Source organism: Gopherus evgoodei, chromosome 11 (assembly GCF_007399415.2).
Source record: "Gopherus evgoodei ecotype Sinaloan lineage chromosome 11, rGopEvg1_v1.p, whole genome shotgun sequence".
Taxonomy (NCBI): Eukaryota; Metazoa; Chordata; order Testudines; family Testudinidae; genus Gopherus; species Gopherus evgoodei.
Window position 1 is genome coordinate 43,838,965 of NC_044332.1, and position 25,813 is coordinate 43,864,777.

General features: G+C 40.2%; 1 protein-coding gene across 2 annotated transcripts in view; it reads right to left on the reverse strand.

Moving 5' to 3' along the window:
- The window catches only part of XIRP2 (xin actin binding repeat containing 2), a 168,801-nt gene that overhangs the window by 40,501 nt on the left and 102,487 nt on the right, over nt 1–25,813 (reverse strand). Inside the window, exons 1-2 of one of the 2 annotated variants that reach the window (XM_030579998.1) lie at nt 17,931–18,123; nt 335–498 (exon numbers count right to left, since the gene is read on the reverse strand). In XM_030579998.1, the coding sequence (XP_030435858.1) occupies nt 335–391 (57 nt within the window). In that variant the 5' untranslated portion in view covers nt 392–498; nt 17,931–18,123. Of the gene's footprint in view, nt 1–334; nt 499–17,930; nt 18,124–25,813 lie in introns of those variants that run through there. The other variant, XM_030579997.1, reaches the window with a different exon arrangement.

Genomic DNA, 25,813 nt, shown 5'->3' on the forward strand with positions numbered 1-25,813 from the left:
CTATGTTGCTAATCTCTCATTTCTATGTTGATTTAAATATTCCTAAGAGATTTAGTGCATACAAAAGGAAAAAGAAAATCTGTACAACCAGTGAATTAAAATGAGCCTTCCAAAAGATCAGTGGTATGCAAACTCATAAGAGACTGAAATGAATTGGTAACTTTGCTGTGTAGGTGTTCGTAATTCAGGTTTTCAATTTTGTTCTACATAAAGATAATGTGGGCAAAATGATGCGACCGCTTTTGTGAATAAGCAAGCAGAATATGGCCGTATGTAAACAGAAATAGCAAATTATGAAGACAATTGTGATGTTAAATAGAAGGCAATATCTTACATTGGCAGAGGAGCTGCTGCGCTCTACTTTGGACACTGCTGCTTGATACATAGCCATTCTTTCCTTCAGTGAGACAGAATCTTGGAAATCCAATGGCACACTATCACTCCAGTTCGTGTTTTCTTCTGAAAATCCACTTGCAGGCTTGTGACAGACAGCAATAGCTAAAGGCAAACATAATATTTTATATCAGGAGGTTTATTTTTATTACTGAATACCTGCTTTTTAAGCCTGAAAGAAAAGAAAAATTGTCTTCAAAAACAGATCGCAAGAGTTAACAATGTTATCCAATATCTATGGCAATATTACATCAATTCCAACTTATAATGTAAGAATTGCAGATAGTAAAATACAGCTCTGAATCAGGTCCAAAGTGCCCAAGCCTTCTCCCAGTGAAGTCAACAGGCATTTCAATGGAAACAATGATGTTTCTTATTGAAATAAATATCACTTTTTAAAAATCTCAACTAAAATAAAGACTTTTCAACAAAATTTTTTTTTCTTGATAATCTAGCAAAAATATATAGTCACCAGAAAACTTGAATATATATCCTTTTATATTATAAGCAAAACCATTGTAACTCAGTACATAAGTTATAATGGGGCAAATTTCTATTCTAATCAATTGGGTTGCAAGGGAGTAACTCAGAGCAGAATTTGTCTCCAGTTTATTCATTTACTATTAATTATTTTGTCTGCACTGGAGTATTAAAACCTCACTGATAGTTAACTACTTTGACCTCACTCATACCAAGTGAGTGTACAGCAGCTGAGCACTGCAGAGGTTGTCACTTAGACTATTACTTTTACTTTGAAAAATTGCATATAAAATCCCACACCTCAATTGCTGTGACTTCCTCAGTTTACATTGCACCCACAAAGTTGACTCATTTCCATTAAAAATGTGAATTGTCTCATCATAGCCTACTTATTAGCTCTTTCAAGATCTTCACTTGATATTTCGTTCATATTATCTAAATCTCTACATTAGGTGAAGAAGATATATTCCTTTCAGTAGAAGACAGTTTACTTTGAAATTTTCACCTTAATAATTTTGCAGCTGACCAAAAAAGTTACTTTGATATGTTCATATATTAGAACACCCTACAGTAACTGGTTCTTCAAGATGATGTCATCAGTGGCCTCATCTTCGCTGGTTAAAAAAGGTGCATTCTTTACCTTTGGGGTAACTAACATGCCTGAGCTATCCCGAGGTAAAAACAGAGTAAAGACAAGGCACTTTCATTTTACCATGAGGTAAACTAGGCAAAGTCAGCACTATATGTACACCTTCACCTGAGTTGACCTCATCTAGTTTCCCTTGCAGTAAAACTAAAGTGCCTTGTCTTAACTGTGTACTTTTACCTTGGGGTAGCTCACACTTCTTAGCTACCCTAAGACAAACAGTGCTCCTTTTTCAGTGAAGACAAGGCAAGTGTGGATCACACTGTAAATAAGCGGGCAGTGAGTCATCTGTGTGATAGAACAACACTGATCAAAACTAAAAGCTAAAAACAATAAGGGCCTGTGCCTGTTGGAAGTTTCTACTTTCTCTATATTCAGTATGCGCCTCTTAGTATTTAAAATGGTTGGATATAGACAAAGGTTTTACAGCTTCTCTTCAACTTTATTAGGAATTTGTGCCTGCAGTATCTTACTGACTCTCATTTCTTCCTGTAGTATATCACCAGGGAAGATCTCTGTTCACAGGAAAATTCCAGGATGTAGAGAATACTGCTTGATAGCACATAGTGCTGCTTTGCTATTGCTTCTGTGAACATAATGCAACCTGACTGCATAAAATAAGCCCAATGGTTCATGTTTCATTTCTCTGGCACATGTAAAGTAGTAATATTTTTCTCAGTGTAAAATCATTGCAATCCTACCCTAGAAACTGTCATGTCATATTGGCAGGTGAAATGTAGAGAACAATTAATTTAATTCAAGAGCAAGTACCAGTACATCTGTCTCTTTTATTATTTCTAATTCCACATTTCCATTATACAAAAACTGCTTTTTGAGAGTCTGTACAAATTAATAGTAAGAGACTCGTTTTAATAATAAATAGGCTTCTTAACATGCTAGCTGAAAATGGCAGTACCTTTGTGCAAGCCAGCACATCAAAATCCAAAATTTTAACTAGTTTAAAAACTATAGTTAAATTAGTCCATGCACATTTCTGCTCATGTTCTGAAATTTCAAAACCCCATGAGGGTCAAATTTGGTATTGGATACATTACCATAGATTAGTGGGAACTACATGTGTGAATATTAGGGCCAAATTTGCCCTTGAGTTTAAGATAATTTTTAAGCACAAATATTGAAGAAAAGTAGCCTCTAAGCTTGTGAAATATCCAACCTAAATGTAGGTGAAATAAATGGTTAAAGGAGCTTAGTGAGTCAAGTCAATTTTTTCCCAAATAAATAAATAAATAGTTTTTAAATACAAAACCACCCATTTGAAAACTAGACATAGTATCTAGATTTGGTTATGACACAATACCGTAATGAAGGCAGAATATTCCTGTAAATGGCAAATAAAATTGAAAGTTGCTGTGGAACAAAGTTTTGCTTTTACTATGCAGCTCAGGTACTGAATGTCAAGTCAGAGACAGATAATATGATTAACTGAAGTGAGATTTGCACTCATAATGAAATTTAGGAAATCTAGCCACAGCAGCAGCAGCAAAAGAGCTGCAGAAATGGGTTTACAGTAAAGAGAGCGAGCAAGCATATGGCTTTGTTTACTTTTATCTGGATGAAGGTGCAGTTCAAGGAAAATCTGGGAAGGTGAAGACCTTCATATATGAACATGGAGCATGTATGAAACTTTCCAGAGCGAGACAAGAGGATGAAGGACTTGTAGGAAGCTTTGCTTTGCCACTTAATACTCTCATTTCACTTCCTGCAATTATTTTCATTTAATAAAATCATTTGATGTGCTGTTTATAGGATTTTTTTACAGTCTGAATGTGATAATGGTTTTGTTTTTTCTAAATGATATTGGAACACTAAAACCCAGGTGCCAATCACGGAGATAATCCACAAATCAGTGCTATATAGTCATGGTGATTTCCCTATTTGTCCTCCCATTTACCTAGTAGTAGGGCAGAACCCTAAACAAACAAGCCCTGTGACATGTATAGTTGCTCTGGAGATGCTCACTGTAAAGGAAAATATTTCACATTTTCATTATTCTGCAAAAGACGAAAATAGCATTAGGGCATATGATTCTAAAGAAAGAACCTAGTCCTTCAAATGCAAGTAACACTGCTCTACAGCCAAAATGCTTCTGAAATAAATGTAGTCCAACTTTACTAATTCTGGGTCTCTGAGAACGAAAATGAGGCTTAAAATTGTTGGTTGGCTCTAGTTTTCAAGATATGCTATTAGGTCAGTATATACGACCCTTGACTTGGCAATGGTGGAGGATAAGTGAGTTATAAAGGGAAGGGATCTCAATTTAAACCAGAAATGACTAAAATACATCTTTGACTGGATCTATGAATAAATCTATGACTGGGTTTGGACAGTACTTCTTTTTAGGCAAAACAATGAATGATGCAATCTGAAGCTGGTATTGCATCATACATGATATGAATTGCATCATGTTATTCCTAGAAGTCATGGATGATGCAATCATAACGAAGCTTACATCACTCTGCTAAACAAATTGCCCTATATCAGCTCTAGAAATCATACAGTGTCGTGGTCTCTTATTTGTCAGTGTTTGATTTTGCAAAGGGACACATTTCTGTTTAGCCAAAGTGAGCAGAGATGCCTCGTACTTGTGTGAACAGTGCAGATAACTTCTGCTATGTTTGTGGTGAAGTGACTTTTGCATCACAAAAGCGCAGTATAACCACTATGGTTAAGAAAGCCTATCACCTTTCTTTTGGCTGCAAAATTGGAGATCGGGACAAGAGGTGGGCCCCACACATATGCTGCAACACTTGTGCAACAAATCTTGGCCAGTGGTTGAACAGGAAAAGGAAATCTATGCCTTTTGCAGTGCCAATGATTTGGAGAGAGCCAACAGATCATATCAGCAATTGTTACTTCTGCATGGTGCCTCCAGTTGGGAAAGGTGTGTCAAAGAAGAAAAAGTGGACTGTGCATTATCCAAACATTCCATCAGCTATACGCCCAGTACCCCACGGAGAAGGACTGCCGGTTCCTGATGCACCAGAATCATTCTCACTTGAGTCAGACGAGGAAGAGGAAGAGGATGAAACTTCTGGTCCTGAACCATCAATGTCACAGGACCCACATTTTCTCCCATCCTCCTCCTCTGAACCACACCTCATAACACAAGGCGAACTGAATGACCTTGTCAGGGATTTGGAACTACCCAAGAATAAGGCAGAGCTGTTGGGCTCCACACTACAGCAGTGGAATCTCCTGGCAGGCTATCAGGGCAAATGGAGCCCATCAATGCTTGCAGACTATTGCTGGACAGTGACAAGAGATGCTCCATTTAACGAATACAAGAGACAAGCCAAGAAGCGCCGAGTAGACACTGAATAGGACTAAACTATGTACATAATAGTTTTTTGCCTTTTGTTTCATAATCAATTTTATTTATATAACCCTTTTGCTATTTTTAAAGTGTTACATAAACAGGACAGGTGAAATATTATCATGTAAAGCAACCATAAACACATGAAAAGACCTAGGTTTACAATTTATGATTAAAACTCTACTATCTACACAATAGACATAGACATAAAATGTAAAAACTTAAATATCTTAGAAACAGTAGCCAATCAGTTGTTTTAATTGTCATATTTGAATTCAGCACCTCAAAATACATAATAAATAGCACATTTTATCTCTGAAGCAGACGACTTCTCAAAAATTGTAGACCAGTGTAATCAGCAGTTTTGAGCGGGACAAGAGGTCTCCCTTGTAACAAAGGATTTGTCCTTGGTTTTCCAAAAGGTGTATGAATGCAATCTATTCCCTTAATTGTTGAAGGAGAAGCAATTTTATGTTATATATAGAAGAAATGTGTATATCTGAATAGCTTATTTTGTATGGCACACAATAGGAAACATGTCCTCCTTCTGACTGAAGTTATGAGAAAACACACCAGCACGGGGAGACTGTTCTATACCTATCAGAGCAAGATTTTGTGTAAATGGCCGATAAGGACATTTCATATTCAATTACATTTTCTGGGATTTGCTTTTATTAATTGAAAGTTACTGACACACTTCTTCAGTTATTAAGGAGAGAGAGGGATTCTTTTCTGGTAGTCTTTTTAGTATTTATCAGACTGTAAAAGAAGAAACACACCTGACATACACATTTACACAAAGGGCCTTCCTTCTAAAATTAAAGCATTGTTTCAGTCCACAAAAGCAAGAACGTCTGCTGGACATGGTTATTTTTATGATGATTATTTAAGCCCTATGTTATCTCACTGGCAGCTAGGCATGGTCACAATTATTTTTTTTTAAATGCACACAAATACAGAAAACCATCCTCAAAGGTAACCTAAAAGCTACTGCTACTACTGTGGCAAGGAATGCACCTGATACTGGAATGCGTAATCCAGGGCCAGGAAAGTTAAACCAAAAACTTAAACAAAATAAATATCTTATACTGTGCCTTGAAGACCAGAAAAGCCAGGGCCTGGTGGGACCTCTTTAGGGGTGGAGTCTTAAAAGACCCTTCACTTAGAAAGTTCTGACACTATTCCTATATCATTCACTTCTAGGAACTGACAAGACAGGTAGTGTTAAAGACCATGGGCTGAATCCTGAAGTCCTTACTCTGTTCTGACTCAGGCAAAATTCCCACTGAAGTTAGTGGAAGTTTTACCTCAATAATAACTTAAGAATTGGGCATATGTTCTTAAGCAAAACCAATTATTCTGTATAGCGCTAGTGTTTGAATTTGTACTCCTGCAAATAAAGCAGACATGAAAACACAACAGGCAAGGAAAAGTCATACTTACCACATATATAGCACTTCATAATTTCAAAGCACTGCACAAACATTAATCTAATATGTGACATAAGTAGTATATTGTCACGTGTTAGCCGTAACAATATGGTTGTAGTATGAGTTTATTGCTCACATAATGCTGACTGTCTCAGTTTCTGCATGGGTTGTCCGCTATCACTCAAGTGAAAGCATCTGTCTTTTTCAAAATGCAGGACCTAGTAATCTTCTTCATTTGTTCTATTTCTGCATGTTTTACATCTTCCATCCAGATTTTCCATCTAACCTTCACTGAATAGTTGAGTTACATGAACACCAATTTTATGTGAGAAATTAAAAAATGGGATGTTGAGCAATTTGTGTAATTTTCATGAAGTCTGGCCTTGCATTGGTTATCATTCTGTGTGGGTACCACTCTTAATGTGGTAGCTCATGTTAACTACATCCTAACTTTGCTCAGGGATTCATAAGTCATTCCTCGGGATGTGCTGGGGGTGGGATTTAGCCCCAAATGTATTTCACTCGAGTTGGCATATGAAGCAAATGCATGTTCCTTGCTCCATTGCCCACGTATATGTAACTCAGTAACAGAGAGTGTGGAAGCATGAATCTGGAGCACCTCAGAAAAAGCAGCATAAGCATATTAGCACCAAAAATGCTTTTGTTGATGTTTTTCCTGTTCCCATCAGTTCTTTAAAGGAATTGCATATACCTGACAAGATGCCTTAAAAATGCATCTTCATGACAGTTTTCCTTCTTGTAGATAAAGATGAAGAAAATATGATCTGAGCACCTATATTTAACAGTTCAGAGCTAATACAATCTCAGTGCCTGGACATTTCACTTGTTCTGCTAGGGTTTTTCTGCACTGCACTGGAAAATTTGATTGAATAATGTTGAGTCCCTGTAAATAGGGCACTCCATTCCTTCAGGAAAGGGGGAATTGTAAGGGTTCAAGAATATATATATATATATATAATTTTAGTAAAAAGTCCCTGGAATGTAGCTATTAATCCCGATACTTGTACTGCACATAATATCAGAGCATCCCTGAATCCTTCCACATCTCCTTTTTGCTGTACATCAAACCTGCCTTACTTTAAGAAATGCATTGTCTGAGGTTATAGAAACAGGTTTCATATGAGATAAGTTTGGGTCCAAAGTGATGCTCAGTGGCCGGAGACAAGAAGTTATGTTTTTAAAATTCCCTTGTATTTCTTTTGAACTTCTCAAAGATGGCAAGGTAATTGACTTGACCAAATCTCTTTCCCTTTTCTGGGTCTCTGCTGAATTTACTTAGAAAACTTTAGTAGAGTACAAGAAAAGTTTGTCCCTGAGAAAAATGTAAATATACACAAAAGTTACCTCAGAAAAGATTACAGTGGCACAAGAGGCTTTAGAACAGATTCCCATAACAATACGCTGTCTGAAATGGGACAAAGCTTCCTTTTCACTCGTTTGAACTATAATGGACTTTTTTAGGGTTTCGGTTACTATAGCTCAAGGATGTGAAAGGATGTGAAAAGGTGGTACTGTAAATGTTTAGAGTCTTCATCCTTAATGTATAACCAATATGCTTATAATCTTCACCGAAAGAAACTGAATATGTTGAGTGTGATGGTGGTAAGACAAGCAGGTGCTAAAATGATTTTAGTACTTCTCATCCTTATCACCACTAGTTTGACCAAAATACCTCTTCATCTGAAACACACTGCACCTTTACATAGCTAAGAGAAGTGATAATCATAACAATACATTGAAATTAGGAGCAGAATACACAGATTATTCTCTCCTGTAACAATCAGCCAACTTTATCTAGGGTTGATCTAGTTTTCTTAAAGTTGGTGTTATAATTTCCTCCTTTTCTTTCACTCACATAAATTAACCCTGCAAGAGTAACATAATCAGATAGAGGAACTGCACGGCAACTGGTTGAAGCACTCACATTACAAATAGAGAGGGGACAGATTGAAGTATTCAATTTAGGATTAATCCAATCCAAAAGGTATCAGAACCTAATGCCATAAAATGCAGTACAAGGTGGGGGAGAGAGAAAAGAAGGGGCAGTGTGCATTCTGCTAGCTATTAAAGCTTACTAGTCCAGTCATATACTCTTACACTGCTCACATCCTGTCTTACTCATTGTGAGCATGCTTTGCCGCTCAATTTTGTTGTATCAGAACATTTTCTTGCTATTTCGCCTTCTAAGGGCTTAAGGGAGAAGATAACTTTGCATAAATCTCAGGAAGTACAAATAACAATACATAAGAACTTTCCATGTACTCTGGGATGGATGAAATTAGGTGATATATAATTCCATCAATTTTTAAGCAAAGTTGCCTATTCATTTCTATTTACCTCAGAACTGTTGGTATGACACAGTCCATGAAATGACTATAACTTAGGTTACTTATATGGCTCCCTTTATCATACTATATGAGCACCTGATGATTTTTTAATATATTTATCCTCATAACACCCCTGTCAGGTAGGGAAGTACTATTATCCCCATTTCCACAGCTGAGGAATTAAGGCACAGAGATGGGGAGTGATTACAGTTCATGCAGACATACTCAAGCTAGCTTTAATCTAGCAAGCTAACTACTGGAGCAATGAAGCTGTGGTATCACAAGCTGTACAAGTCAGCTCCGAATCAAGGGTAATTACACAGGTGTTAGCCCATCTTGAAGCTCAGGCTACCAAGGCTTCACTGCTCTAGTATCTGAGCTAGCTAGATTAAAGCTAGCTTGGGTATTTCCAGGAGCGGCACCAGAGTTTCTGGCACCCTAGTCAGAATTTGGGGGGCGGCATTTTGTGCGCTTCCCATGGGGTGCACGGAAGCTTCCGGTTCTACTCCCATCGTGCTGCCGAAGGACCCTCTGCCGAAATGCTGCAGGCGACAGTGGCAGTCATTGAGCTGCTCAATTGCCTGCCGCCGTTTTCTGCGGCACGTCGGTGGAAGGTCCTTCTTCGGTAGCGCGACAGGAGCAGAACTGGAAGCTCCCATGCGTCCCATGGGGAGTGCACAAAATGCCGCCCCCCGAATCCTGGCACCCTAGGCGACTGCCTAGGGTCACCTAATGGAAGCGCCGGCCCTGGGTATTTCTATGTGAGCTGTAATCTCACCAAGTAAATGCATAGAGACATACCTTGAGTGACTTGCCTACAGTCACACAGCAGCCTGTGGCAGATCAGTGAACTCAACCCATGTCTCCCAAGTCCCAGGCAAGTGCCCTAACCACTGGACCAACCTTCCATCATCTCCATACATGTATGTACACTCATAATCACATTTTCCATCTCCTCCTGTAATGTTCAAATAGAGGAGAGACTTTTACATTCAGATTTTCAAATCTTATGGTAAACCTTGGTAAAACAAGTTCCAGTATTATCAGATACTGAAAGACCAAGAAACTTGCAGCCAGGTCATCCTTACATTCCAGCCAACAGGTTTACAGTATACAAACAAAGCACATATGTGGGAATGCAAATGTGATCATCTTTGAACATTTATTCTGACTACTGTTGGAATTACAGAACATATTACTGTGCCTATTTACATATCAAATGCATACATGACACTTGTTTCTGTGTTTGTATTTAGCATATTTAAAAATAGGGGAAACCAAGTTGCAAAGACATGACTCAAGTAATTTAACAGCAGTAGTCAGAAAGATTGGGAATAAAACTCCCATGACAGAATAAAAATAGAAGACAAGCTTTGAACCTGTGAGCCTCCCACAATGCAATCAAGTGCATTGCCGAAAGACATCACATGAGCAGGTGAAAATTAAAACTGCAAAACTGTTGCATGAAAAGCAAAACAAGCACATTTTGGGCTTTTGGCCAGTTCTGCTTTCTGCCAGAAATGGTTCCATTACTGCAGAGCACTGAAAAGCAGTATTTGTGGATGAAAACAAAATTTTCCCAACTGTAAATAGTGTTTTCTGCCTGGAGACAAACCATACAACACTTGCGCCGTGTAGGCCTCAAAATAAAGTAAAATCCTTGCCAGTGGAGCTCCGTGGAACACTTCCTCTGATTCTACTTTGCGGTTCACAGCTTCCCAATGGGACTGTCGATTATCTGCTGGACTCCAAAAGTGGAATTGGATCATATTATGCTACTACATTTTCAGCCACCAGCGCAACAATCTCAGCCTCTTTATTTAATAAGTTAAACCTTACAACTCTTCTGAGGTAAGAGAGTGCTCTTCTCTGATATACAGATAACCAAGAGATAGCAGAGGTGATGAGTTATTGTTCAAAGCCACATAGCCTTCTCTGAGCACTGAAGCTGACTCTAAGTTGGGGCCACTAGATATATATTTCATCTTAGGTCCCTGATTCCTTTGTGAGCTGGTGGCTTGTCCAGCAATGTGTTCTCAGCCAGTGAGCTTAACAGTAGTGATTATTACAACCATCAGCTACTATTGTTACATACTTAGTAAACTTGTAATTCTGATGATAGTTATAATGTATTACAATTGTGTCTCAGGCAACCCAGTGGCTGGCAAGCAATGTTGCCAACTCTCATGATATTTGGTGTTTTCCTGATAGCTCCTGTTCCTCCTTCTTCTCCTCCTCCTTGTGTTCCTTCCATCACAATCATAGGTTTTTCCAGTGTTGGGCACATGATATGGCCCAGTTTGTAGCCCTGGCAAGATCTTCCTTGGTTCATGGCTCCTCTACGAGCCAGCAGACCAACACATTTTCCATGGTTTGTGTTTCACCATAGTCACATGTATCTGGGTTGCTGCAATAGCCTCACTTCTGCATATTGACTTTTGATCTGCCAACCCTTGTTCAGAGGGGATTTAAACTTCTCCAGCTGGACCAATCCTGTTCTGCGCCTATGGGAAGGCATTCTTCAATGTCAATGTGCATTTTGATGTCCTTGTCAAGTATTTTGAGCCATGTGCATCACATTTACAGTCACGTAGCCATTGGTGACACAGTTGCCAATGTTCACATGGTAAATAAGCACCCTGACTTTCACAATACGCCAAAAATCAAGCTAATCCCTTCAAAACAAGTCAATCCCTAAGAATCCCAACACTGTATGTGACTAGATCCCCCCGACATGCAGTCTGGGACTGTGGTGGGGCCCTTGTGCACCCCTGACTCTCTCACCCCTTTGCCTCTGCTTGCCAGGAGCTGATCAAAAAAAGAAGAAACAAGCTACAAGCCAAAACACTAGCCAACAAGCTACTCACAAGACAATTAAGCCAAAACCAAGCCCAATTTCTGCATTTGTTCCATGGGTTTGGCATGTCTGGTGATTTTTTTAAGTGGTTCTGTTGAGTTAGGAAGCTTTTCTGAAATTTCAGGTGGCCAACTTTCACTGTGTGGCCATGTAGCAGATGTGTGATATCTTCACCCTGTCATAATTAAGGCTATTATTTAGTTACAGGTATTTTTAGTAAAAGTCCTGGACAGGTCCTGGACAATAAACAAAAATTCACAGCCCATGATCTGTCCATGACTTATATTAAAAATACCTGTAATTAAATGTTCGAGGGGGACCCACCTGCGATGTTGCTGGGGGGGTCACCTAGGAGGGTGGGCTGCTGTTGTGGGGGGGCACCTGTGGCCAGCGGCACCAGCTGCCCAGGGCTGCCGGACCAGGGGCTGCTACAGCCAGCTGGGGACCGCTGCACAGAGCCCAACCAGCTGGGGACCACTACCGGGGGCTGCTGGAGAAGTGGTTGGTGTGGCTTTCCCCCGAGCCGCTCCAGCAGTGGTTGGTGTGGCTGCCCTGGGGCCACCTGAGCAGCTGTACCTGGAGATCAGCCCCTGCAGAAGTCATGGAAGTCGCAGAAAGTCATGGAATCCGTGACTTCTGCGACCTCCATGACAGACATGGAGCCCTAGTCAATTATTCCACTTTGCTTGAGACCACCCTCCTAATATCCAGTGGAGCCATTCCAGCAAGCACATCAAGGCTGTTCATGTTTGTTGGTTTTAGACATCCTGCAATCAGTGGCAGCTGTAACTCAGCATAGAGCCCAGCTTTTTTGCATGAGCCAAACTTTCCCACATCAGACATGCCTATTTGGCCATCGAAGTGCTTGTGGGGGGGCTGTTAGTATTGCTGGGATGGTTTCTCCACTTTGAATTTGCAAGCTTCCTAAGCATTTTGCTCTGGGTGCTACCTTTGCCTCTTGTCTTCTCCACGTGTGCTCTGAAGGAGTGTGTGTGGCCTAGCATTACTCCAAGGCAGACAAGATTACAATAGTGGGCAAGTGATACTCCATTCCAAATTATGTTAAATTGTCTATTGGCCTCACAATTCTGAAGATGGAAGAGACTCACTTGTGTTTTGACAAGGTTAGGGCACAACTAGTTCTTGATGTAACCGACTGAGACCCCAGACAGCACCAATGTTAGTGTAGCTTCAATCTAGACTATATCCTTGGCTTGGGCAGAAATGCATGGGGCATCGAAATAGACCAAACTTCTTGCGCTGATATGGATCAGTTGATCATTCATGTAGATCTTGAAGAATATTGGCAAGAGTACATTCTCCTGTGGTAGGCCATTTTTCTATTGCTGCCATGGGCTCCGCCTCCCACTACAATATAGCCCCAGTTCCTTCAGTTATGTGACTAAGTGAAAAGGCCCAGGTTGGGAGCAGTGGAGAGGGAGGTAGGCAGCTGTATGGCATAGGAGTTGCTTTGGGAGGCACTGTGTGATATACAGCATCTCCTGGATCTCCCCAACACACAGATTTGTGTGATTTACTGTATCTCTTAGTAGGGGGCAGCAACACCTCATTCCTACCTCCCCAGTTTGCACCCTATAACAGGGGATGCTAGCAGAGATTGGTCCTTGCACTCAGATAAGGCCAGGCACCAGACTGCAGCTGGTCCCTGCACAGGAGAGTGTGAGTAGGCAAATGGTTCCGTCTACCTTCCTCCCAGTCTGGCCCTCTACATTTGATTAGCAGAGATCTTTAAGCAAGTGAACCTTTATAATTTATATGCTGTACAGAGGTAACTACAGTGACACAAGGGGTGTGTTGAAGTGCACCAACTATAGGCCAAATCCAGCTCACCTAATACATGATTCAACCCACTCACTCATTCAATGGAATGAAACTCATGAGTCAGATGAGCAGGATAAGGCCAGTAAAGCTAATGTCGTGAGAGACAGAAGAGGCACATAAATAGATTGGAAAGGGGTTTTTAAACATTAGTAATAGCCTCATCCTCCAGTCTTCACTTAGGATCTGTGGGCTCATTTCCTAGGCTACATCTACACTGCATCTGGGAGTGAGCTTCCCAACCCAGGTCCACTGAATTGTATTAACAAGGGTTGAGCTAATGCACTAAAATAGCTGTGTAGACATTGTGGCTCAGCCGTTCACACCTAGGGTGGGTTTGAGAGCCCAAACTGCAGTGACTACTACCAGTTACATTTAGTGCACTAGCATGAGTAGGGCCCTGCCAAATTCACAGTCCAATTTCACAGTCACAGGATTTTAAAAACCATAAATTCCATGATTTCAGCTATTTAAATGTGAAATTTCCCAGTGTTGTAATTGTAGGGGTGCTGACCAAAAAGGAGTTGTGGGAGGGACTGCAAGGTTATTGTGTGTGTGTGTGGGGGGGTTTGTGGTAATGCTATCCGTACTTTTGCGCAGTGCTGCCTTCAGAGCAGGTCAGCTGGAGAGTGGCAGCCATCAGCAGCAGCACAGAAGGAAGGGTGGCATGGCATGGTATTGCCACCCTTCCTTTTGTGCTGCTGCTGGTGGTGGCGCTGCCTTCAGAGCTGGGCACCTGGCCAACATCCGCTCCTCTCTGACCACCCAGCTCTGAAGGCAGCGCAGAAGTAAAGGGGGCAATACCACGACTTACCTAAAACATTGTGACCCCTTGCAACTTCCTTTTGGGTCAGGACCCGCAATTGGAGAAGCACTGGTCTCCCCCATGAAATCTGTATAGACTAGGGAAAATCACAAAAAAGACCAGACTTCACTGGGGGTGAGACCAGGAGCAGATTTCATGGTGTGTGAGGCATTTTTCATGGCCATGAATTTGGTAGGGCCCTAAGCCTGAGCTCTGCCTCTACAAGTGTGTGGTCCCCGCCGGGGGGGCTCACTACCAGATGCACAGTAAACACTGCCCTAGAGGCTTACTGATGAGAAGGGCTGAGCACTCACAAGTGCATCTGCAGTTAGTGGGAATTGCTGGTGCTCGACAATTCCCAGAATCAAACTCATTTCCCCACTTTATGTCCCACCGCACTTTGTCTTGTTGGATTTGTGTGCATTAGGTTTAAAAAGCCATCTCAACAATACAGTGACATGCAGAACAGGACGATCCCCTACATTTGGAGGCAACTGAACTTTCCTTAGTCAATTTGGTCTATCTCCAATTACAACATCTGTATTTAAAGCTAGGACTCCCATGCTGTTTATCCTTCTTAAACATGTAACCACCAATTTTAGATCAATCCTCACAGACAGCCTGAGCATGTGCATAATCCTATCATGGTGATGCCACCATGTCTGTGCCTAGCACAGCAATCTCCAAAAATAGCCCTTTAAGGATTATTTTTATTTTAGGTCACATTTTCATCTTGAGCAATTTGGTAATTTTTTTCATGTTCGAGCAATTTGACATATCTGAGCTTGTGATTCAACAGGCAATTGCAATAGTTCCTGCATAAAATTAGCAAAAAACTTGTCACCAAGAGTCCTTTAAGCTACTTTCAAAAACATTTCAGTTAAAATTGTATCTATCCAGTGACAAGACACTGTAAAAGAAGAACTTGTGTAACACGGAACACGAACAGATAGCAGTGCATAGCAGAATTAAAAAATAAGTCCCCCCTTTTATTTCAAGATTTAATTATTTCCTTTGCTCTGAACAGTTATATTTTTAAAAGCTGTGAAAAACAAAATGAAAAAAAAGGGAGGGGGTTGGGAAGGGGGTGGGTTAGAGGGGAGCAGTTATTTCTGTAGAGATAAACAACGGCCTGTATGAAGGTGACTCAGTGAAAGCCCTGCAGTAATATTTGGTTGTTCTATTCCAGTGGTTTTCAACTTGTGCTCCGTGGATCCCTAGGGGTCCACACCTCCATTTGAAATTTTTTAGGGGTCTGTAAATGAAAAAAAAAAGTTTGAGTACCACTGTTCTATTCCAAATGTGAAGATAAGAACAAAATTAAGTGTTTTTCCTATACTGTATTTAGTAGAGTGCAGTTACTGACATTGCCAGACTCAGAGCACGTGACCTCTGACAGTGAGACTGCTTCAGGCTGCATATTCTTATTCTAACACGTAATCCTTACTCTAACACTAATCCATAGTTTTCCCACTAGGTACTGAAATAAAGCAATATTTTTCTTTGTCATCTTATTTTTGTTTCCTCCAAAGTTCTGGAAGTTCTTCAATCGAATTTACTGACCAGTCTTAGCTTTTTCAGAGGTGTATTCATATAGCGTCCTGGTTTACATTTAATTTAATTAGCTGTGAAGAGGTTATTAGGAAAGCAAATTGCATAAATTATTAACCAATTCAGTGTCAGATGTTACATGCAGATGGGTTAAATGGCACCACTGATTTGGAAGAAATGTGAAAACATACAGGCTTAAACATTCTGATCTGGATGCCTAAAGTTAGGCTCCCCAGCCCAGGTTTAAACAGCTGAATAAGAGACCTGATTTTTATAAGTGCTGAGCATCCAGCTCCCATTGATGTAAGCAACCAAGTCTGTAAAATGTTGGTCCCAGTGTAGAGGCATTCAGTACATCTTGAGGGCACTGAAGGAGTTAAGTGAGTATTAAAAATAAATTCCTGGATTAGGTATAAGGGCAAAATGCAATTATTTACTCTGGAATTCTGCAGAGAAATTATTTGCTTCGGGTCTAGGAGAAGACAAATTACAATTTAATTAAACTTCCAAGTACAACTTGAATGCTCTCATGAGGAAAACAAAAAAAAATAAAGCAACACAGTCACAATTAAGTTCTGTTCCCCTGCAGATTGTTCAATCTTAAATCACAGCATAATACTATTAATAAATATCCTCCTAGTCTATATAAATTATATCTGAACATACGTCTTAACTATCAGCATGTCTATTTTTACACACAGACAGCCATGGTAATGCTCTTTAAATACTTGATATAGTAAAGCACCCGCATGTGTGCATGTCACTTTTGAATGCCCCTGTGGAGTCTATTACTCAATGCAGCACAATTCAGGGCAATGATCTAACTGAAATAGCAAGTCCTGACTAATGTGAACAGCTCTTCACCTTAGAATGATGTAAATAAACTGTTAGAAGAAAACAGCTACTTAATATGAAAGAGTAAGAAAAAATATAAACCCAGATACGCCACAGTGAAAAAGGGATTAGTTTCAATATTTGATATCAATGATGTTGAAACAATGTTTCAAAAAGTTATTATAATTATGATGCACAAAGTATTACACATGTGCTATTTAAGCACTGATATTAATCCTAACTAAAGCACATTGGCCCTCTGAAAAGTATTAAGCAATACTTGGAAAAGTTATTGATTTTATATTCAAATTTGCATGCCAAAACCCACTGTAATGTTTCAATTGTCTCATGCTTGGGGATGGTTTCAAATACATATATTGTATGTACACTTCGTCACTTAGCAAATGCAATACTAGCAAAGAAAATATTTTTTCATTCAACCTTGCAAAATAAATTGTGTGTTCCCATTGTATGATTTTAAAATAATGAATCATGACTCATTTTTTGTTTGCATTGTTGGTCCCAGGGATATTAGAGAGACAAGGTGGCTTGAAGAAGAGCTCTATGTAGCATGAAAGCTTGTTTCTTTCACCAACAGAAGTTGGTCCAATATAAAATATTACTTCACTCACTTTGTTTCTCTCACTTTATATTTGTGACTTAAGCATTCCAGTTATAAATCTTAAAACATTCTAACCTCCAATATCTAAACACCCAGATCATAGTGTCCTTAATTAAATCATATGCCAAAATCTCAGATTTGTTTTACAAACGTATATACAAAATAGTAAATGATATCTATAAATGTAAATCTATTCTTTTAGATAAAAGAATATGTCCCCATTGTTAAGGTTATTACAGTTGCTATAGTTAGACCTAACATAGCCAACTGATAACAATTATTTTAGAGTGTTAACATATATCTTTAAGCAACCTGGAGATCCCACTACATTTTAGCTATTTATTCAAGATATGGCTATTCTTTATGTGCTTCCAGCTATGAAATCTAATGTTATTTGTTATATAAGTAATACAATACATTTACATGCAAAATACATGAAGTCCAGGTCCCGAAACACATTTTTGCTTGTCCCCCTAGGGACATACCATACACTCTAACACAAGTGTTAGGACCTGAATTGCTTTCATTGTACTGTGCATTTCTCATTCAAAATAAACTTTATTTATAAGTTATAAACTTACTATATTTTAGGTGCATGTTAGAGAGCAGCAATGAATCAGATCATATTTTGCATGCAATTCATTTGTGCTTTTTTATCCTTTGCTAATGAAATATACCCAGTTTGCCATCATTATCCTGAGAAATCAGCTGTTTCTTTTCACTGGTTACATGGGGTTGAAGTTATATCACACTATACATATAATATTATCTACATACTAGACTGCACTTACCTTTGCTACCATCCAGAGTGCATCAACACGATGTATAGAGCTGCAGTTCTCTTTATAAAGGAGGTCTTTACATCTTTCCTAGACAATTTTTTTTCTTGATTTTTGTAAGACAAAGTTCCCAGTCCCCTGAAATATAAAGTCTAGTGGAGACCAGCTCCACTGAAGCACACACCTCTCCCTTCTGTCAAACAAGTAGGTGGGGACAGCTGATTTTATTTTAGCCCCACATGTAAAAGATGGAGCTTGGTGCCTATTTTTAGGGGCTGAGGCCTGTATAGCCTGTGCCTGAGTCAACTACATGTTGTAGAAACCTGTTTGTAAAGGCACTATTACAGTGTGCTTTTGTCATACGTTTGGATAGCGTAAACACTTGTTCAATCAATCAAACTTTCTCCTACCTAAATTACCATCACAGGCTAACTTCTGATTCTTGAGTTGTTTTCAGTAAGACACGGGATGCCTTTGGTAGCTTTAGACTGCAAGTGCTGTTTATAAGCTCTTTGTATAGCATAACTTGAAACTCTTGGTGTTATTTTAAGACCTTAAATGCTCTAACTTTGTTTGTCCCTTTCTTTCAATCATAAACTGTAGAGAAAAGAAACATTGCTTGCCGGATAGTAGCTGCTGATTCTTTCAGGATTAATTGTATATTTCTTCAGCAATATTTTGTCAGAAAAGCCTAGACATGTATCAACTGAAGCGTGCTACTTCTGCCAGGAAGAAGCTGTGAAATCTTTGCTCTTTCCAGTGCGATTTACATGGGGCCCACATAATGAAATACTGCATATGTCTTATGCATCTTATTTTTACATAGGCCTTAGTAGCCCTCTCAGAGAATTCATTATTTTCTTGTTAATCAGAACTATATACTGTAAATTGTACAGAACAGACAAACAGAGGTTGGCAAAGTGTATCACACATAAAAGGGGAGTGGAGACAGGGGCGGCTCTAGGTATTTTGCCGCCCCAAGCATGTCAGGCAGGCTGCCTTCGGCAGGTTGCCTGTGGGAGGTCCCCAGTCCCACGGATTCGGCGGCACGCCTGCGGGAGGTACACTGAAGCCGCGGGACCAGTGGACCTTCCGCAGGCATGCCGCCGAAGGCAACCTGCCTGCCACCCTCGTGGCAACTGGCAAAGCGCCCCCGGTGACTTGCAGCCCCAGGCACACGCTTGGCGTGTTGGTGCCTGGAGCTGCCTCTGAGTGGAGAATTCTGGCTTTCTCCCATTTTTCCAAAGAACTAACTAAATTAGTTCCTGCTGATTTAGAGCCACATGTTTTCACTACAAGCCACATGAGCATCAGTTCAACTGCTGCTCACTGACAATGACAGCTGAAAATGCCCAGCTATCAATTGTTTGTAAATGTTTACCAACACTTTTCTCTTAGGAGGAAATTTTTTTTTCAAATAAAATATATGAAGTACAGAAAATTTACAATGGAATCTGAAGACATCAGGGGGGGGAAAAATCCATGGCTGGCAGGAGTAAGAAAAAAAGAGTTTCATTGTTTTTCCCCAAGTGCATTAGGAACAAAAGAAATCCTAGCAACAGCATAAACTCATTATTAGATGGAAAAGGTAAAATTGTTCATAATGACACAGAAGTGTAGTGTTCAATCAATATTTTTGTTCTGTATTTGGAAAGAAGTAGGATGATGTACTAATTTCATGAGGATGATGAAGTACTTACAGTCTATTATTAATTAAGGAGTATGTTAGACAACTTCTGTGAGGGATAAACATTTTAAAATAAGCTGCATCCAAGAGTCCTAACAGAGTTGGCTATGGAGAGCTTCGTCTCAACCATCTGTTACAGTGCACACTCACCATTCGATAATACCCTTTCATCAGAGCATGACAGACCTTGCAGAGGTCTCCACCATCCCCTGTAAACCTTTGTTCATAATTCAGCCCTCTGGCTGAGAAGTGTCTGGCTCAGGTCCCTATTAGTATAACTAATGGTCAAACTAATATTCAAAGCATCTAAACAAATCAGTTCTTCCTCTAAGCTCTGTCTTCAATCTTCTTTCTCAGCTACTCTGGACTCTTCTCCCTCAGCTCATCTCAGACTGTGACATCTGTTCTTCTACAGACTCTCAGTCAGGTCCTTTCACAGGAATCTCTCTGCTCCCCATGATTCCTCTCTTCAGGCTGAGCTCTCTCCCTTTTATGAGACCAACGGTTTCATTAAGTTACCACCTGATGCCTCTTAGCCCTGCTCCTCTGAGAAGCAGCTAATAATGACACAGGTGTAATGGATGTAAAGAAAATGACTCTTAAAACTTTCTATCCTGTGATGTGGTCTCATTCAATCTCACCATCCTGAAAGAATTGCCAAAACTGATTTATGGCATGCTGATGTTAATTTTTAATAAATCTTGCAGTATCAAGGAAATTCCAGAACACTGGAAGAGTGCCAATAATTCACCAATGTTCAAAAAGGGCAAGCAATTATAGGCCAGTTAGTCTATATCCATCCCAGGAAAAATAATGAAAAACTGATTACATTAATAAAAAAATTATAGAATAGGAATATGATAAATCACATGGTTTTATGGAAATCGGTTTTATCAAACAACTATGATTTCACTCTTTGAGATAAAGGCAATTGTGTAGATGTAATAAACTTAGATTTTTATAATGCATGTGACTTAATACCACACAACATTCTGCTTAAAAGACAGCATTATACAATATCAATAAAGCACTCATTAAATGGATTAAGAACTGACTAAATGACAGATCTGAAAAATAGTTGTTAATGGGGACTCATTGAATGGGAGATGTTTTCTAGTGGGGTTCTATAGGGATTGGTACTATTCCTATTCCTAATCAACATTTTCATTAGAGATCTGGAAGCAAATGTAAATTCACTGCTAATAAAATTTGTAGAGGACACAAAGATTGGCAGAGTGATATATAATTATGAGGACAGAGCAGTAGTATAAAGCTTAGTAAGCTGGGCCCATTCAAACAAAATACATTTTGTCATTTTACTAGGCTGGTACAATTAAAAAAAAAACAAACATTTTAATTCAGCCAAATGCAAAGCTATACAGCTTAAAATAAGGAACGAAGGCCATACCCCCAGAATGGGGAACTGCGTCCTGGAAAGCAGTGACTCTGAAAAGGATTTAGGGGTCATGGTGGAAAAGTAACTCAACATGAACTCCCAGTGCGATGCTATGGCAAAAAGAGCCAAAGAGATGCTTGCATATATAAACAGGGAAGTAATGAGCAGAGGTAAGGAGATGATTTACTACATCCAATTCTGATGTCCACATTTTAAAAAGGATGTTGAAAAATTGGAGAGGGCTTGAGAAAATTCCAGGGCTAGAGAAAATGATTTGTACGAGAGACTTTAACAGCTCAATCTGTTTATCTTATTGAAAAGAAGATGGGAACTCTGGGACTTGGAGTCAAACTAAAAAACTTCCCATAATTCCTCTCCTTTATCCCATCATTCATTTCACTTTTGCAATCTAGCACCATTTTGAAAGCACTCTCAGGCAACATGGAGGAAACTGGGAAAGGCTGTGATACTCACGGTGAGGACTGTAAACAGACTGCTGCAAGCATATCTAAAGTCATGCAGTGACTTCAGAAACAGGGTAATAAAAGCACCTGAGAAAGAGGAGGCTGAAACGTCTAGATCTTCTCCTGAAGCAGCTTTACCAAGTGGACTGCCATTTTGGGGCTCTAGCAGTGACAGTTGGGACAGAATAGTGCTGCAGACCTGGATTTCAGCACAGGGCCATGCTGAAGCACAAGGCATGTCTGCTTAATAATGAGGAGTATCCCACAGGTATGTGAACTTCCCATGAATCGCAAAGGACAACACCTGACTGCACACCAGCATTTAAGTCAAGGAGGTATCATCCAGACAGGATAAAGCTGAAGAAGTAGAGGGAACACAAGTAAACAAACAGGCTGACTCTGGTACAAGCAAAATAGTGTGAATAAGAGGATTTGGCAGGCGTACAACAGTATTTTGAGATGGGGATGCACCCTCACCTATTTTGATGCAGGTAATGGTATCCTGTATCTCAGTAAACCCACTTCTGTGTGTTTAATAAATGTGTGTTTAATAAATGTTAAAGCATCAGATGATTCACAACAAAAAGTTTTCTTTGTACATGCAAGGTACCTTATAGTGAAATAACTGATGTTAACTCACAACAAATTTCAAGAGTCTCTAGATTTGAGGGGTTTATCTGTGCTGGACATATAGATCTTTGGAAGCCCACTCATCACTGGAAATGAGACTGCCACAATTCCAAAGAAACTTCTGAATCGTTCCTGCAAAATTTGCAAGTGCAACTGATTTCACACACGGGCTACTGATTTTCATGTACAAATGTGTGTACAAATTAGTATATTTAGTTTGTGCAATATACACTAGTTAATTTCACATGAACAATTCAGTAGGAACTCAAAAAGCAAGAAGAGATGACATCTACATGAGTCTGAGAGGAAGAGATAAAGATATTGAGTAAAGTCAGCAAATTACAGATTATCACAGATCTCTGATAGGGGACAGACCACAGGCCTCAGTCTAACATCATTTTTCTCAAGAAAGCTCACACCAAGCAGTAGACTGCAGCACAGTATGAAGAAACAGAACAAAGTCAGACAAACAGAAGAAGCTTTAGTGATAAATTTGTCAAATGTAGAATTTAAGCTTGGCAAGATAAAAGTACTAAAGGATACTCCTATCTCTTGTAAAAATAAATATCAAACAGGATTAAATATAATTCTGAGTTTACTTGCAAACATGACAACAAGCAAGTACTGACTCCATTCTGACATCAACTCTCCAAATGCTTGGCAGATTAAAATACGGACAGTTTAGAATGCATCCCTATGTACTGAACTCAAATATCCCAAATTCAGATATTAAGACTGATTCTTCTCTCACTTACACCTGTATAAATCAAGAACAACTCCACTGAAATTAAATGGTATGAAACCAGCGTAAGTAAGATGAGAATCCAGCCCATTGACAATAAAACTACATTCACTAAATTATTTTAACCCAAAAGGTTACAACACTGTAAACAAATGTGTCAGACAAAGGATCATATTCTTTATTAAAGAGCAAAACTTAGCCCTATCTCTTTCTTTCTTGTAGACCATCAGGCTATTTTGCTTACCATTTTAAGTCATTTTAAGGTTCTGAATCAGTTCGCTATTTATCCTGTTGCAAAACAAGTCCTCCTCACACAGATACAGCCCACTGGTTAACAATTAACCAAGTTTGTTTCAACTAATTAACAATTCTCAGTAACATTTAAGTTGTCTGAATCAGTGTGTATTATGAGCCATTTGAAATGCAAATCACTAATGCAAAATCCTGGAAACCTGGAGTCTGTCCAGAATACCTGCAAGGAAAGTGAGCATTCCTTTCCAAGCTTTTCAAGGCCAGATTTTCAAACAGGCCAGTTTTAATACATGTGCAACTGTGTACACCTCTTTTAAATAATCAAAAAACATTATTGCACGCACAAATCAAAAAGAAAACTTACATTACTATGAACTTCATAAATATGGTTCACTAACAAGCTGTAACATAATTACAGGTTGCATTCTTATGCCATCTCCTTATGTTCAATGCTCATCTAATGTTTGGGAGTAGCAGAAATGTAAACTCTGAGGCCTGGTCTACACTATGCGTTTAAACCAAATTTAGCAGCGTTAAACCGATTTAACCCTGCACCCATCCACACAACGAAGCTCTTTATATCGATATAAAGGGCTCTTTAAACCGATTTCTGTACTCCTCCCCGACAAGGGGAGTAGCGCTGAAATTGGTATTGCCATGTCGGATTAGGGTTAGTGTGGCAGCAAATCGACGGTATTGGCCTCCGGGCGGTATCCCACAGTGCACCATTGTGACCGCTCTGGAAAGCGATCTGAACTCGGATGCATTGGCCAGGTAGACAGGAAAAGCCTCGTGAACGTTTGAATTTCATTTCCTTTTTGCCCAGCATGGAGCTCTCATCAGCACAGGTGGCGATGCAGTCCCAAATCCAAAAAAAGCTCCAGCATGGACCGTACGGGAGATACTGGATCAGATCGTTGTATGGGGAGACAAATCTGTTCTATCAGAGCTCTGTTACAGAAGATGAAATGCCAAAGCATTTGAAAAAATCTCCAGGCTATGATACAGAGTCCACAGCACAGTGCTGTGTGACAAGCGTAACGGAAAGCCAAAGAATCAAATGGATGCCCATGGAGGGAGGAAGGGGGTACTGAGGACTCTAGCTATCCCACAGTCCCCGCAGTCTCCAAAAAGCATTTGCATTCTTGGCTGAGCTCCCAGTGCCTGAAGGGTCAAAAACATTTTCCCAGGTGTTTCAGGGTATATGTCGTCAATTTTCACTCTCCCCCCACCCCCCCAAAAGGGAAAAAAAAAAGTTTCTCACCTTTTTTCAATGTCACCCTTAGTCTACTGCATGCTGCTGGTAGACGGGGTGCTGCAGCACTGAACACCAGCATCCCCTTCCCGGTGGCAGACGGTACAATATGACTGCTATCCATCGTCATCATCATCCCGTGAGTGCTCCTGGCTGACCTCGGTGAGGTCGGCCAGAGGCGCCTGGGTAAAAATGAGAATGACTCCCAGTCATTCCCGGCAGATGGTACAGAACGGCTGGTAACCGTCTTCATAATAGCAACTAGAGGCTGAGCTCTATCAGCCCCGCCCCCTTTCATGTCTATAGAAAAGATTCTGTACTGCCTGGACTATCATAGCAGCGGAAGGCTGAGCTCCTCTCCCCCCCTCACCCTTTAATGTCCTGCCTGGACTATCATAGCAGCTGGAGACTTCCTCCCCCTCATTTTATCTCACTAAAAAGTCAGTGTTTCTTATTCCTGCATTCTTTATTACTTCATCACACAAATGGGGGGACACTACCACGGTAGCCCAGGAGGGTTGGGGGAGGAGGGAAGCAATGGATGGGGTTGTTGCAGGGGCACCCGCTAGAATGGCATGCAGCTCATCATTTCTGCGGGATCTCTGGGGCTCTGATCCGGAGCGGCTGTGCTCTCTGGCTCTCTAGTAGACTTGCCCCATATTCTAGGCAGGACTGACTCTATTTTTAGACAAAACATAAAGGGAATGACCCGGGGAGTCATTCTCATTTTTGTCCATGCGCCCCCAGCCAACCTCAGCGAGGCCAGCCAGGAGCACCCATGACAGCAGCAGATGGTACAAAACAACTGATAACCGTCATCTCATCGCCAATTTACAATGGCAGACGGTGCAATAGGGATGGTAACCGTCTCTACTACCTTGCAAAGGCAAATGAATGCTGCTGTGTAGTACTGCAGTACCGCCTCTGTCAGCAGCATCCAGTACACATACAATGACAGTGACAAGGCAAAACGGGCTCCATGGTTGCCATCCTATGGCATCTGCCAGGGCAATCCAGGGGAAAAGGGCGCGAAATGATTGTCTGCCGTTGCTTTCACGGAGGAAGAATTGAGTGATGACATTTACCCAGAATCACCCGCGACACTGTTTTTGCATTGGGATCTCAACCCAGAATTCCAATGGGCAGGGGAGACTGCGGGAACTATGGGATAGCTACGGGATAGCTACCCACAGTGCAACGCTCCGGAAATCGATGCTAGCCTCGGTACATGGATGCACACAGCCAAATTAATGTGCTTAGTGTGGCCGTGTGCACTCGACTTTATACAATCTGTTTTACAAAACCGGTTTATGTAAAATCGGAATAATCCCGTAGTGTAGACATACCCTGAATCTTGTTTAGCGTTGTTTTGTCATACCAACTGGTTTAGTATACATGCTTTAAGTTCTGCAGTGACACCCAATAAAAACAGTGTTCTTACCAAGCACTGCAGTGGTAGCATGACAACC